Below are 16,649 nucleotides of genomic sequence, written 5' to 3' on the forward strand. Positions count from 1 at the left end.
GTACTTTACACCACTGCATCCGACGCTTTGCATTGCACTTGGTGATGTATGGCTTGTATGCAGCTGCTCAGCCACGGAAACCCATTCCATGAAGCTCTCTACGCACTGCTCTTGAGCTTTCTTCAAAATTATCGGTATCAGTATTGATAAAATTACGTTAAAAAACATTGGTATCGCCCATCTCTACCATAAAGCCTTTAGATTTTTTTTTTAATCAGTAAAAGGTAGCAACAAGTGAATCCAGCATAAATAGCTTCTCCACTCTTTAAAGCAAAAAAAAAGTCTGTGTGGGGAAATGATTAAGACTTAAAAGTCTTGGAAGTTAACTGAGATTATGTGTGTGTGTGTGTGTGTGTGTGTGTGTGGTAGAATGTTGGGACTCTAGCTAGATCAAAGCAAACAACATAGCAACAACGGGTCATTAGGAATGAATGGGAATGGAGGAAAATTGGTACTTTACAGCTTTTAGGACTTTTCCAAAAGGAGACGAAAACGTTATATTTCCATTTTGTTTTGAAAAATGTATAAAAGAATAAAATCAAATAAATATAAAAAATGTCACATCATGGGATAACCACAATGAAGGAAACACTAAACTACTTAGACGAAGCACTGAGCACCAAAATCACCCACACACGCTGCTCAGAATCTGTTTTTCCGTTTTTACAGAATTGACCGTTCTACCCCCTGCTTGTGATGAATATTTTTGTGTCATGTTTAGCAGCTTGCCTTTTGACTCCCCGATTCTCCGGCTAATTGTCTCAGCAGGGCAGCTGACCAAGATGGCCCCCCTGCCCTCTGGATCACTCTGGCTATTACTCCAGCCAACAAAAGAAGAGCGGAGGAAAACACCAAGGAGAAATAAAATACTTCGCCCATCCCTCTCTGAGAGAAGTGCCAGATCTTTATTTCACCCTTTTCTCTGCGCTTTTTCTGACTCAGTGCCCACAAAGTGAAGGGAGAGCACACGACAATCTTGTTTTGTTGACGTCCGATGGCGCGTGATAATGTGGTCATTATCATGGCTAAAGGAACAGGTTGGGGCTCAGACGGGGTTTCAGTGTGTGCCTTTAAAGCACACACAGACATACACATACACACACACTTTCAGTGTGGGAAAAGAATGCATCTAAAAGAGGGACAGCTGTTTGGGTGGCTCATGAGGATGGCGAGATGGCCTACTGTAAACTCCACCTGTGTGCACGGCCAGGCCTCAGGCTGTGGAGGAAGGGGGGTGTGTGGGACCCTGTGATTTGTTTGGGCCTCAAAGATTACACCTGAATCATGACAGAAAGCAGATTGTTGTGTTTTTGTAGTTGTTTCAAAAACAATTTTGGACGTTAATGACTAGACATGGTATCGACAACAGCAGAGTAGACTGCTGAGAGGGTGAAGAGGGTGAAGTGAAAGTTGCCTGGTTTGGTGGCAAACAGTGTGACCGATAGTCTTAAATGAGGACGGTAGAAGGGTCTGATTAGTCTTAGTGCACAGAGTGAAACTGGAAAATGTAGCAGTGTTGTTCAAAAATCTCATGATTTAGTTTGTTTCTCTATAAATGATCTCTTTCACTAAATTTCCAACAATATTCATTCTAAAATATTAGAGACATGATAGGTATGATATCACTATGGGCAGATATCTAAAAAATAATGATATTTACAAATGATATTTTACCATAAAACAAATAATTTAGTGGATTTTAGGCCCGACCAACACATCAGCTGAGGTCTTTTCCTTCATCCATCATGATTCCTTACACTTTAAAGTCTGTTTTGAAGACTGATATTTTTTTATTTTTCTTCCTCAAACTTTAAATTGTGTTTTCACCTCCTGAGACCTGAGCTTTTGTTTGGAGTGCATTTTTAGTTTCTCCTATTTATTTGGATCAGTAGGGCCTGATCAGCCTCGTCTTTGAACAAGAATCTCCTGAAGGTCCAGTTTCTGCAGAAAACATATTCCTGGATCGGATTAAGAGCAGAGGTTTCTGAATCAGTCAGAAATGGTCAGTCGAGTTGAAAGAGCTATGGGAGAGTCTTTTATTTTCTTTCATGATTGACCAGAGGACTTGTTAAGGCCAAGCATGAACAGAATTTCCAACAAATGTTCTGAATTTTTTGGAAATGTTCATTTGCAAAATCCAGAAAATTACCAAAAATTTCTGTAAAATTTTCTTAAACATTTTTAAGTAACCCATAAAAAGTGCCCCAAGATTAATTCACATATTCACAAAATGTTCCTGTGAATTTGTCATAAAATTTATTATACAGCCTCACATACGAATAAATAATAGTAATAATAATAAAATAATAATAAAATTCCATGTAAATTCATAACCATTTTCAAGCAAATTCCCAAAAATTTCAAGGCAAATCCTCCCAAATGTTACCAAACTCCCCCAAATTTATGAATACATTCCCTACAATTTTATGAAATTGACAGAATTTGTCAGAAATGTCAATAGGAATTGTTGACAGCATTCCAAGGAAATTCCCAAAAATTTACAAATACAGTACATTCCCCCAAATCTCATGTAAACTATGAAAAAATCCTGAAACATCCAAAAAAGAAAATCCTCAAATTTCCATGAAAACTTCAAACAAGTTCAAAGGGCATCCTCCAAAATTCCCAATCAAACTCCGCCAAACATTCAGACAAATTTCACAAATTTCCATGAAAATGCCTGAAAATTTCCAAGCAAATACCCCCTGAAATTTCATGTCAAATTGCTTTCCCATGGAAATCATGAAAGATTCCCCAAACATCCAAACAAATTCCCTGAAATTTCCACAAAATTCTTGACAATTGGGCATCCACCTTCACTCCAAATTGGATACCCCAAAATTTACAGATAAATTTCCCAAATTACCATTAAAATTCATAAAAATTACAAAGCAACCACTGCCCTATAAAAAAACAGATTCCCAAACATTCTAAATAAATTTCTCAAATTAGCACAGAATTGCCCAACAATTTCAAAACAAATTCCCCAAAACATTCAAAAAATTTTCCAAAATTCCCATGAAAATGCCCCCCCCAAAAAATTGAGTTTTCCCCAAAACTTCCAATAAAACTCTCCAAATAAATTTACATACCTCCAAAATGTCCATGAAAATAGAATTCATCTCCATTTCCCCAACATTTCAAACAAATCACTTAAAATTTAATGGACTTTCTGGACAGTTTTCACAAAAGTTGTATTTGCAGAAATTATTGCTGCGTTGTTGGAAAGCCAAAATGTATTGTCTTCATATGAAGATGTGGAGTCTGAGGAGGTTAAGGACAAAGGTTTTAATCTAACTATGTTAAAAGTCAGTAACGATATTGGCTTAAATGAATTTGTTGGCATTTGCACACCAGATACCAGCAAAAATCCAATACTGTGCATCCCTAGATAGTACCTCCCTCCTCTGCTATGATCTTGTGGCTCATATAAAGGCGTATCAGACCTTCTTAGTCTTTATCAGAAGTCCTCAGAAGAGCTTTAACAACATGTCAGCTGATTGGTTCTATTTCATTTGATTTTTATTGTCAGTGAGGAAAATAAATCTACCTGTGGCTTTGGCCTGTACTAGAAAGCTTAATTTAATAGAGCGTTAGTATTGCACTTTTAGCTTAGCTGAAAGATCGAGTGTGAAGGCCCACAGATGAAATAATCTACTCCTATCACTACCAATATTTGTGTTATCCAGAGAGCTTAAGACCAGTCCCAGAGTGTCAACTATGAAATTTCCCCAGAATGTTCTGATGTGTGTCTGGTTTTCTCCGTCAGAGGTAAATGTGCTGTAGCTCTCTGACGCCGTGTCCTGTTTGTCTTTGCGTAGCCTCACCAGTATTCATCTAGTGCTCTATCAATCACTGCTTATAAATGGGAGGTGTGGGTGGGAGGGGAGCTGTGCTGAGTGGATGAGGAATGTGATTAACTTTTCCTTATATGTGTGGGTCCAGCTCACTTCATTCAGGCCGGTCTGGAACAAGAAAGAGCCAGGGATGCAGTTAATACCCACAAAATGAAGAAAATGGATTAAATTCTGCACTTTTATTAAATTTGAAATTCAAATGAAACGTCCCCTCTTTGGTTTGCTTGTATAGCCTATTACCATCACTCTCCTTTATTCAGGGAGTGTGTCACCACAGCAACCATCTCTGATTTAGGATTTACCTGTGTGCCTCAGTGTAAAGGTTTTTCCTCACAATATTGAGGGTTTTTATGTTTTTCAATGACCTATAAAACTGAGGTAAACACAGGAAGGGTGTTTTTAAAAGCCAACATTTGTTTTGGGTTGAAAGAGATGAAATTGTGGAGGCAGTGGTGGTGTCCTCCCCTCCCTCCCCCAGGGCTGACTGGAAACGCCCCAGGGACAGGATGGGATGGACGGGGCCGCCTCTCATTCATCAGCCTCTCCCTTTTTTCACGGCTTCACAACATCCGTACGGCTGAAACAAACATTTCAGGCCTGCTGCTGTAATGTCCAGGTGGCTGAATGTCCTTAGCTTTAGCCTTTTGACCTTTCAAACAGATTTGGTTGTGTTTAGTTTAGATATTTACAAAGATATATACTTTAAGAAAGGGAAAAATAAACATTTTCAAGATTCTCTTCTGCACTTTATGGACAAAAGTATTCAGCTGCCTGATCTTTACACCAAGTCTGACTGTAATGACATTGTTTACAAGTACAACTTTAACCCATCTGGGCGCCTTGCCACCTTTTTTTCCTTTCACCTTTTGCAATTTTTGCTACTATAAATCAATTTTTGCTACTTTTCTGCCATTTTAAACTACTTTTTTATTGCATTACTTGCAATCTTTGCTTCTATCTGCTGCTTTTAACCTAATTTCACCAATTTCTGCCTCTTTAAACCCGCATTTTCATAATTTCTTTTGCCACTTTTAACTTGTTTTCCCAATTTTAACATATTTCTGCCTGTAATTGCCTCCTTTTTTTATTTAGCATTTTTAACCTCTTTTGCAATTATTTGCAACTTTTAACCTTTTTCCCACTCTAAACCAATTTCCCCCAATTTAAAACCTTTTCACCAATTCGTGCCTCTTTTTTTCCAATTTTAACCAATTTTTGACCTTTTTTTACTCATTTCACCTACTTTGAACCCATTTTCACAACTTTTTAATGCTTCTCTTGAGCCCATTTTTACCACATTTAAACCCCCATTTCCATCACTTTTTCTACCCTTTTTTGCCTTTTAAAAGGAAATGTTGCTGTTTTGTCCAATTTTTGCTACTTTTAGAAGGAATAAAAGATCGAACCCATTTTTACTACGTTTTAAACCCTTTTTCATCACTTTTTCTGCCCTTTTATCACCTTTTAAAAGACACTGTTGCAGTGTTAATCCATTTTTTGCTACTTTTAATAGAAAAAAATCACTGCTTTTCCACATTTTTGCCAACCTAAACCCTTTCCACCACTTTTTGCATGTTCCAGTTGCTCACAAATTTTGCCACTACGCCCTTTTTAGCACTTTTCACCCATTTTTGCCAATATTAATCATATTTCACTGTTTATCATTACCATTTCTTCTACTTTAAACCACTTTTCACCATATTTCTGCTCATTTTAGCCACTTTCTGCCCATTTTTTTGCACCTGTTAACGCACTTCACCACTTCAAAGCCATTTCTGCTACATTTCAAATCCTATTCCGGCACATTTCCCACGCATTTTTGCCACTTTTAACCCATTTAATTCTGTTTTAAGAGAAGAGGTTTTCCTTTTCAAGAAGTCTACAGCATAAATAAAACATAAATTTATCCGTAGCTCTGACAAAAGTAGTTATTATTCAGGTTTGAAAGGATACAGCTTTGGTATGAGCAGTTACTCCTCTATTAGTAAACCTAACCACAGGATTAGCAGTTTTATTGTTGTTTTCCCTCCTCGTGCTCTCCACTTGTTGCGGTTCAAGCCTCTCCACTCGCGAGAGCTCAATTTGAAAATTTATGACGACCTCGAGCGCAAATGTTTGAAGACAGCCTGAGCTGGTCTGTGATTGGTCACTGCGGCACCTCAAAGCCACGAAGAAGATACAACTACTACAGCAGAAAGAGGAGCAACACAGACTCATCACACCCTGACAGCGAGCTCACACACACACACACCATGGCTGCTACACTGCTAGGGGTAAGTCTGCAGAAACATCTTTCTACCTCTTTCCAGAATTTACTGAGCCTGAATCTCGGTTAAATGAGGTTATTCTTCTGTAAATGTTCCCGCGTCTCAGTGGCATTCAGGGAACAGTTGGAACTTCGTACTTTATACTTAAGTTTTCTTTTTCAGTGTCGAAGTAGCTTCATAAATTTACTCTAGTGTAGAAATATTGCTGCTAATGTCGCTGTAACAGGCTAATGATAAAATTCAGGTTGCACACTTTATTGTAGAAACACTTTAACTGCACTCATGATATAAATACGAGGTAAAGCTGTCATTAACTTTAACTCACAGGCTTAAAAGTTTATTGATAGTGTTGGTTAAAGGGGAAAGTCCTTCATTTAGTCACCTTACACGTTTAGTTCGACATTAATTCAATCTTTGCGTGACTTCTAAAACAGTGGATCGGCTAGTGTGATGTGCGTCATTACGCACATCATGCCTGGCCTCTTCTCATGACTGACAGCCCTAAATGTTTATGGACAACTTCTGTTTCCTCACAGGAGGAGCCTCGGTTAGGCAGCACCCCTCTCGCCATGCTGGCCGCCACCTGCAGCAGAATCTGTGACCCCAACCCCTCATGCTCCCCGGCTCTTTCCGATGGAGCCCCGGGACTTGTAAAGGGCTTTCATCCGTGGAAAAGGAGCGCACCGAGCGGCAGCAACCTTGGAGCCTGTCTCAGCACGCTCGGAGCTCCCCCTGGAGCCTCCAGGATTAACGGGACCGGCCCGGCTGAAACCTCCAGCGCGTTCTCAGTGACCGCTGCCAACTCTCCTTTTGGAAATGACTTTTCCATGTATCAGTCTGTGCCATCAGATAATAGTGTTCCTGACCCCGTGCACGCGCAGCGGTCTGTGTTTTTGAGTAAATTTCCTCCTACAGTGGAGGGCATAGCCGGGATTTATCCGAGGATGCACCCCTATGAGTCATGGTTCAAGCCCGTGGGGGATATCAGTAATGGATCTTCTGCTTGGTGGGACATGGGGACCAGCTGGGTGGACTCACAGAGCCCGGCCGGGTTACCCTCACCTCTGAGCGGCTACAGCTCAGACTACAGCTCCGCCTTCAGCCCCGGAGCCTCTCAGCACCTGCTCCCCGCCACACAGCACCTGTTTGACGGCTTCAGACCACCTGTCCCGGCCCCATACACGGAGTCTGCGACTACAGGGACTCCTCCACTGCCTGGAAACCCCGTTGTTTCCCTCCCTGCATCTTCCCGCCCCTCATCATCAAGGCGCTACTCCGGCAGAGCCACGTGCGACTGTCCGAACTGCCAGGAGGCGGAGAGCCTCGGCCAGGGCGGCACGAGCCCGCGGCGGAGGGGCTTACACAGCTGCCACATCCCGGGGTGCGGTAAAGTTTACGGCAAGACCTCTCACCTGAAGGCGCACCTGCGCTGGCACACCGGGGAAAGGCCGTTTGTCTGCAACTGGCTCTTCTGCGGGAAACGCTTCACGCGCTCTGACGAGCTCCAGCGACACCTGCGCACGCACACCGGAGAGAAGCGCTTCGAGTGCTCCATCTGCCACAAACGCTTCATGCGCTCCGACCACCTCAGCAAGCACGCGAGGACGCACAACGCGGACGGCTCGGATGAGAGCGGGGAGCCGGGGCTCGGTAAAGGAAGCAGCGACACGGACAACAGCCTCTCCGGAAGCCCGAGCCAGTCTCCTGGGCTTCACGGGCGCGAGACCGTCCCATCCTCAGAGAGAGTGAGTGGAGAATAATTTACAAACACAGCAGCACGTGGGCATTTGAGTTTCCTCGGACACTTACAGAATGAAATGGCACTTTATAATGAACTCAGCTGTGGATGAACATGTGTCCTTACCTCATCTAACACATACTTTTATTCTCTCTTCTTTAAAGTCAGTGTTTACTCTACTACAGACTGCTGAAAATGGAGACATTTTTATAGCCTATGACTCTAATTTATTCTCCAGACATATTTTTACTAGTCTATCAGGTACATAAACAAGTTGACCTAAGTTAAATGTTTATTCTGACTTTTTTTTCTTTGATTATCTGAGTTAAAGTTTATGTGAAGTGAACGTGACACATTCCTCTGGGTTATGTTTGGCTGAAAGAGAACATTTTATGATTTATTTCTATTTGTACAACCATTTAGATTTCAATAAAACTGGACGATTATGGACACATTTTAAGTTTCTTCACTTTAAAGTCAAATCTCAAGTCCATCCTGATTTTTCAAATAGTTTGTAGTGTAAGATAAGATGCTGTTTATATATTTAGCATTTTCTGTCCCACCTTTAAGATTTTAAATGATCAAAGCCAAAAATCTCACAACATGCAGTTGTGCAAATTTCATGTTTCATGTGGCAAAATGTTAGATGCAGTAAAACTGGTTCCTAATCATTATATCAAATACCAAATGGCTCCAAAGCACCCCTGAAATGGCTTTTTTCTTTGTCCCACCTTCTACAAAAGGGGTTCCAAAGTGGGTTTTCCAAAAATAACACGAGGAATTTAAAATGATCCGCAGGAGTTGAAAGTCAGTAAAAGTTACTGTAATCAAGTGTATTTTTGGGTACATTTGAAATCAGTCATTTAATTCTACTTAAGTTTTACCCCGAGTAATCTTTACTGCATTTACTTGAGGACTATACTCTTGTACTTTCCCACCTCTGTTTGCTACAGTAGCACATAGAGAGGGAGCAATTACACATCATGTCCCGCAACAGCTGTGGTATTTTAATTTATCATAAAGGTGAGACTTTACCTGAACAGCCTGGTTAGAAAGCTTTTAGGTAAATTCCTGTTTTACTGTTCAACTCCAAGTTAACTGAAATTCAGATTAAATCACAACGTACAGCAATTTTCAAATCGCAGAAGTTGCAATATTTCTTTGACCTGGAATGTGTGTTTAAAAAAACAGTTTCATACCTTTTTGTGCAGCAGAGATGTGATGCTGCAATGCAAACACTGAAGCATCACTTTGTTTTCTAGAATATTTTTGCCAAAATCTTACTTTTCTTATTTTTGTAAATGTTGATCATCCCCTTCAATACAACGATGTTAAAATAACCATTGTTAGATATTTTCTCAGAATTGGTGGGCTCTAGTTTTCACAAGGATTGCTTGAAAGGCTTTAATTTAAACGAGTCAGTAGATTTACTTCTGTGACTCAAGTAGATGAACATGTATCGTTCATACCGATTCATGCATCATTTTATGTCATCCTTTCGTTTAGGCCCCGCCTACAGGAAAGAGCAGTTTATGTTTAATCTATCTAATATTAGGTTGGTCAGAATACAGAATGATTTATTGCTTGTGTTTGTTCGAAAATAAGATGAGGAAGTCAAAAATAATTGCATCTGAAATATTGGGAAAAGCCCTTTTAGCTACTCAGTACTAAAAGTGAACTTTAACAAAATACTTTTTACTTTTCCTTGAGTAGATTTAGAGACCAGTACTTTTACTAAAGTTAATTTTAATCAGAGAAACTGAACATTTCCTTGAGTGCAATATTTGTATACTTTTCCCACTCCTGATGATTTAAAGTTATATAGTTTATCAATTATTTAAAAAAAATCATTAAAATTAGTTCAATTTAAAATAAAACCATAGCTATTAAGTCAGATTTGTGCTTAAATGAGAGTAATGTGTATAAGAACTCCTTACAATGTAAATTTCTTTGATTCTTTGTGTAACATTGTGTGCTTTAACCACCTCCAGGGATGGTGGCAGCCCCCAGTCTCTAAATGCCCAGTTCACTTTTAAATGTAACACCTAAAATAAGTTAAAATCCTGTTTTTTTTGCATGGTTTTGTTAATATATGTTTCTTTTCATCGCTAAAAAAGTTTTAAATCCATAAAAAAATTTTAAATAAAAGTTATTGTGTCTCAAAGTTCAGTCTTGCAACACATGTACAACCCTGTTAGCAAAACAAGTTTGCTAATGCAGAATAACAGTCAGAGCAGGAACAACATGAATAAACAATGTGATAGCACAGCTGAAGTGAAAAGTAACTTATAGCTTCAATATTTACACAGTTCTTGCAGATCCTCGACAAGTCTTTAAAAGTCTTAGAATGCACATTTTTAAATTTAAGGCCATAAAAAGTCTGATTTTTACCAGTGAGAGGTCTTAAATGTTAGAAGTCTTCATCCAATCTTTGTTTTGTAGCCAACCTTAAATGATCTTAATCATCTTCCTCCACAAAAAGTTGCATAAATTTTCTGCATGATTCAGGGAATTCAGTGCTGGATGTTCTGGACCCCTCCCTGATTTTATCAGACTCGCTGTGATTTAATAAACTCTTTAATAAACTCTAACATCTGGACTACCAGGTTGACCACTTAAAAAGCGGTGCAGCCCAGTCCTTTGTTGTTGGTTCTTCCTTGACAGACACATTATTACTTTTTAATGTTTAGAATCAGCTCAGCACACCTGCAGAAATGTGAAATGATAAATAACATACATTATGATAGAACAGAGGCAATAAATGTGCCAGAAATCATCAAACTTGTGTTGCTTCTTATTTTAAGAGTGATCACTAACAGTCACGTCTGCTGCGTAAGTGTACATCTCCACCTAGTGTTCACTTTCTGTTGTCACCAGTTTGTCGGTTTTAGGTTTTGTTGCAGGAGAAAGTCCTGGCTATACAGGAAGTGCATTTAACTGAAAACACTTCTATTTTTGCAGAAGGCCTCTGACAGGCTTATGTTCAGTGAGCTTTTCAGCACTAGAACACCCAAAGAAGACCTGTTAGCAGAGGTGGAGTCTGCCATCTCAACCATTTAAACATGTCAGAGTTTTCCAGGATAAGATGGTGGATCTCCAGATTGCTGGAGGTGCGTTGGTGACAGAGGTGGAGAAAGTACCAGACTGTTATAGTCAGTAAAAGTACAGTTACTTTGGTTAAAATTGACTTCAGTGGAAAGAAAAGTTTTACTCAAAGTACTGAGTAGTTTTGATACAAGGAAATATCACAGTAGTGCTGCCAGTGTGGGTAATAATGTGGGATTTGCAATTACACCAGACAATATTGCAACTGCAATTCTAAAACTCAGCATGGTATCATGCTTAGTCCTCTATGTCTCCAGGGCTCTGTGGAGAAAATAGGAGCCCTAAAAACAGATCTTTGATAATCAAAACTAATGAATAGGAAGTTTAATTTTTGTCAAGGAGACTGAAACAAAACTGAAGTCTTTGTGCTGGACTGTTGGACATTCAAGGTCTATGATTTTTCTCCAGTATATTACTGGTGAAAACACAAGCAAAGACTGGTTAGAGAGATCACAGTATTTTCTTCAGTATATTTCAAAGTAGTTTAGGTATTGATTGTGCATTTACTAGAGCATTTATGTTTGAATTGATTTTGCAATATGGCCGAATAAATTAGTGCAAAGAAATTCAACATAGAACAAATTGTAAGTAAAGCTGTGTTTGGTAGAATATTTCTTTGTTGTAACAATACTTCTTGGTAATAAATCTTACACAGTTGGGAAGCCTGTTATTTTCCCTTTTAAATGATGCCACATTTGTAAGGATCATGCATTTGTGGGATGAGCAGCAGAGCTGAGTATGTGGGTTGCACCCATTAAAACTTTGTCAAAGCTTCTCTGCCAATGCCAAACAGCTTATTCTGCTGCTGACTCATGTTTTGAGATTCTGGCTCCTCCAGGTGATTGGTACCTGATTGTAAATGCCTGTGCAGTGTTAATTTCAGCAGCTATTTTTAGTTTTAGTCTTTAGATGAAATGTCCCTTAGTTTTAGTCACATTTTAGTCATTTCTACCCCTTTTAGATCTAGTCTAGTTTTAGTCAACAAAACTCAAAACATTTTAGTCTAGTTTTAGTCCATAAAAAGTCCTCACGTTTCAGTCTTACTGTCTTGCCTAAATCTGGTACCAAATCTTGGCTGTGAGTTCTATGCACTCTGCTAAACCTGGGGTCCCTGTTTTCTACAGCTGAGAGACAGAAGAGATACAGATGCAATGTTTTCTGACAGATTTACCACCAGTAGGGAAATATCATGGATTTTGAATGTCTGACAAAAACTACATTGCATTCTAGTGTAGTTTTAGTCGTCTTGATGAAAACTAAACTTAATTTTTGTCAGTTTTAGCCATCACAGATCTGTTTTTGTTAGTTTTAGTCTAGTTTTTGTCATGGAAAAAAAAGGCTGTTGATGAACATTTTTAGTCATAGTTTTAGTCGACGAAATTAACACTGCACCTGTGAGCATGGGCCCTGCTGTAGTGGTCGGTAGGCGTCTGCTCCAAGAATGGGAATGCCATGTTCGACTGATCTGGATGGGGCCTGTGTGATAGGGCAACTTCAAGCTGGTGTTCCACAAAACCAAAGATAATATGAAAGGGCTTTTTTTCTTTTTACTAAAACTGGATTTAAATGTATTTTACAAAAGAAGGCATAAAAACTCTGTGTTTAAAAAAGGAGAAAAAAATCTTGCACATTTTTATTGTGAGGAAAACATTCATGCTACACAACTAGTCATGTTGATTGACAGCAAAACTACACAGGAAAAGTGCTGTTGTTACTCCCGACTCGATGAGATGATTATTCACTTATTGACTCTTGTAGTTAGAGATAAAAATCATTCTTTATAAACACAAACAGTACCAACTTATCATAAAATAAAACAATCAACATAAATAAAAAGGAAAAATAATCAAAATAAATAATAATTAGTGTTCCTGACTTACAGTGAAAAAGAGCAGGTATTGCTGTAAACAACACTGTTAAACAAAATCAAAAAGAGGAACAGGATTGGGTGAGTTTCCAAACATGCCGTGCATCTTCCACACTGGATGCTTATGCATTCGGAGATGTAACTCAACCTTTGATGAGAGATATTTTTGTTTGTACCAAGAATGTTCAGAATCCAGTATGGCTTGGGATGATCAGCAGTTGCATGCAGACAGTTCTGCTTTGGTTATGGAGGCCACGCTTGTTGATGCAGTTTCCAGCCCATCATTATTCCAGTGTTATCGTGGATTCATCATATTAGCTTTAAATGCCTTATAATGCCCATCATAAAGCAAAACAACCATTTCCCATAGTTGCAGCTCTCCTGTTCTTACAGTCCCCAGTTTTCAGTAGTATAATGCAAAAAAGAAGTGCAAGTCTAACAAGATTATCAACAACTGACAATCATAAGAAACTATAACCTCGATAATCATGAACATAACACTAATTTGCAGTTGATCAGTCAACGAACCAAAATGTAACATTTAAAAGAACAAGAAGACAAAGTACCCCACCTAGGCAGAATCTAACCAAAGTATAAAATAATCACAATAATCGATGTGCTTCATGAGTTAATTCCAGAAGAAACACAGCTGAGGTCAGTGCAGACAGTATTATTGGGGGAAAAAACATGTCGTACCTCAAGCTTGCCACAAGGGGGCGTACTAAGACAAGGAGATAGAGTTTGGAGTGTCACACAATAACACAAATCTTAGTCAATGTAGTGTTTTTACTCTAAAATCATAAATAGAAAGCAAAGATGAAGCACAACTGTGCCATACACTCATCCATACACTCTCTCTAACAAACACACACACATGTGAGAGTCTAAAAGCAGATCACCTTTTACCCTGTGGAGGAAGAAGCAGCCTCCCTGCTGCAACAGAAGAAGAAGAAGAGGTGGGGATTTGTGCTCTTAGTTTCATCTTGATCTCCTGTATACTGGCCTTGTTTGTCACACAGTCTAGAGAGGCTTCCATGTCGATCCCACAGAGGTTTCAGAGTTAGGTACCACTATCACAGTCTCCACATACAGCTGCTGGTTGTTTGATGAAGGTTAAGAAGCAGAGAAGATGCTTTGAGATGTAACTTCTACATGTCTCTTTCTGCTGGCTTTCTTCTGTCTTTGGCCTAGTACTGCCAGGGGTCGCCCAGAGGCATCTTAGGAACCTGGATGTGCATCTCCAAGGGGCGGTCAGGGGGGCGGTCCCTCCTGTAGGTCACAGTCTTCTCATTAGTTGTGGGGATGTATGACATGTCCTGTAGTACAAAGAATAAAAGAGGATGCTAAAGTACTTGAACTGTAAATAGTTAACCATATTAGAGATTATTGTGTCTTTCTTGTAAGCATAAGCTTTGTTTGCTATGATGTCACCCAGGAAAAGATTTGAAAAAGAGAAAGCCTTTATATTTTAAAAGGAACAAAGATCCTTTTAAAAAACAGGATTTGAAAACAAATTGATGGCATATTGCATTTCTGTGAAAGGAATAAGTTTGTGGAACAATCTTGATGAAACCACATGATTAAAAGTCAAGCACTATGTTTAAAAATACCTGTATGTTGGTGTCATATGATGAAATGTGTTAAGTTTTCAGATTCAGATTCTCTTAATTGTCCCGTGCCAGGAAGTTAGTTTTGCAGCAGGAGCACAAAAAAAAGGCGACTTACTCAAGGACAACATCAGTAAAACAAAGCCCAACTTAAAAAGCTACAAGTCAGACAATTAAAATAACAATTAACACAAAATTAACAATAAAATCAGTTCAAAGCTCATACGAGAATGCAATAATTCCTACCAAGTAGGGTGGGGAATTAGCACCCACCACCTGCCAAACCTGGTTATCTCTGATCAGTGTCTGGTGAACTCAGCTTAATGGCCAGTAGGGCAGGTAAATAAAAGTAGCTTAAGAGTGACTTTGTGACAGTAAACAGCACAATTAAGTCCCTTTATCTGCTTGTTTCTAGTGACTTTATAGGCACAAGCAGACCTACATGCTCATTGGCCAAAAAAACCTCCTCCCTGCATCAGAGCTGCTGTCAAATGTTTACAGGTGCCTCTGTGCTGGGGTGGTTTGACTCAGAATCATGAGACTAGCTCTCCACTGGAAACGGTGAATCTGCTAAATGTGTGTTTGAACGAATGTCTTGCTTCTTGGTAAGCAAGGTACTTAAACAGCGCCTGAATTTTGGTGTGAAACTGCAAAATATTCAATTATAGCAAGTCTGAAACTTATAATGTAGGAAAATGCATAACACAGCCAACGCTGCATGGTCGAGTACGGGACAAATCGGTTGAAAAATGCGGCTTAAAATGAGACACACTTTGAATCATATATGCACTAACTCTCTCTTAGTAAACAGGAATAGTATAGATCTTGATTATTATTGTACCTTATTTTATAATGCGGCTTCTTAATATAGAGTGGCTGTTAAAAAAGTTTGTGGCTTGTAGAGTTTTGAATCTACCAGCCATCGTGACAGGTAAGCAATTAAGGAAAATTCTAACCCTGCTACCAAGTGATGCAGAGTGCAGTGTAAAGATGTGCAAAATAACAGTTCAAGAGGAAGAAGAGTAACCACAGGTTAATTGCCCTAAGGTTATTTTTTGCTCTGTTTAGTGTCGTGGTGACAGATAGATGACTTTTGGATCTGGTATAACATAAACTGAACTGAATCAACCAACCACTGAGGTTGGTCAACTGAACTGGCAAGCCTCACGTCACCAGCCCAATGCCAAGCATCAGATGGAGTGGTGAAAAGCACATGACACTGGGCTGTGGAGCAGTGGAAATATGTTCTTTCAAGTGATGAATCACGCTTCTCTGTTTAGCAGTCAGATGAGTGAGTCAGGGTTTGGCGGAGGCTGGTGGAAGTTACCTGCCTGACTGCACTGTGCCAGCTGTGGAGTTTAGTAGAGAAGTGACAATGGCTGTTATTCAGGGTTGTGGCTAGGCCCCTTATCTCCAGTGAAGGCTAATCTTAATGCTCCAGCATACCAAGAAAGGGGAGGAAATCCCCACTGTCCCACCCGGCAAAAGCACCCTGACTACACATTTTAGGAGAGTAGGATGTTAAATTTGAATCATGAACAGGAATTGAAACAAATGTAAGATCCAGATGTTTCCTAAATGGAATCATATTTTTTCAAATTCTATTTATCAGCAGTTTCATGAAAACAATCTGTGTCAATAATTAAAAACATTAACGAGGGAAATCCCAATTTATGAATAATCCAACCATGTTCAGACACAAATACATCCACGAAGCCCCAGCCCCGCCATCTTTAAAATTTCCTTCATTCCCTTCTTCTCAAAGGTGCTGTACATCACTGTAAAGTCACAAATCTGGACATGGAGGATGTTGAGCTGGGATTTGAGAGGAAATGTAAAATACAGCTGTACCTCAGCAGCTGAATCAGATTTCTTACCCCTGGTTTCAGGGGACGCCACACATGAACAATAACATCCTAAAAGGGGTCATGAATGCTTCTACAGGGCTGCAGGATCACATTAGCAGCCTCATAATTAAAACCCTGCAGCCTTCAGGTGGCTGTTAACCATTACTGAAGATCTTTAACTCCTTCTGCTGTCAGGTTACTGCCCTCAGACAGAAGTAGACTGACACTTTGAACTGTTAATTGGACCACTGTCTTTCCATCTAGTTATTGTTATTCATTTATTTATCTTACATAACTCATCCTGCATCTTGTGGCCCTTGATTGGCCTCTGTTTGTTGACATGCTCAGTTAAATGTTGGTT

The 16,649-nt window shown here is 39.4% G+C and overlaps 2 protein-coding genes across 2 annotated transcripts in view; one reads left to right on the forward strand and one right to left on the reverse strand.

Annotated features, from left to right (window-relative positions):
* Positions 1 to 6,034: 6,034 nt before the first annotated feature.
* LOC121523228 (transcription factor Sp8-like) lies at positions 6,035 to 8,316 on the forward strand. The gene is made up of 2 exons (XM_041808019.1): positions 6,035 to 6,130; positions 6,661 to 8,316. Exons 1-2 carry the CDS (start codon positions 6,110 to 6,112, stop codon positions 7,882 to 7,884), a joined length of 1,245 nt encoding a protein of 414 aa, XP_041663953.1. The 5' UTR covers positions 6,035 to 6,109; the 3' UTR covers positions 7,885 to 8,316.
* Positions 8,317 to 12,632: 4,316 nt separating this feature from the next.
* itgb8 (integrin, beta 8) overlaps positions 12,633 to 16,649 on the reverse strand; it is a 33,685-nt gene continuing 29,668 nt past the window's right edge. The window contains exon 16 of the mRNA XM_041809276.1: positions 12,633 to 14,150. Within this exon, the coding sequence (XP_041665210.1) occupies positions 14,022 to 14,150 (129 nt within the window). The 3' untranslated portion in view covers positions 12,633 to 14,021. The remainder of the gene's footprint in view (positions 14,151 to 16,649) is intronic.

This window comes from Cheilinus undulatus, linkage group 16 (genome assembly GCF_018320785.1).
Source record: "Cheilinus undulatus linkage group 16, ASM1832078v1, whole genome shotgun sequence".
NCBI classification, from domain to species: domain Eukaryota; kingdom Metazoa; phylum Chordata; class Actinopteri; order Labriformes; family Labridae; genus Cheilinus; species Cheilinus undulatus.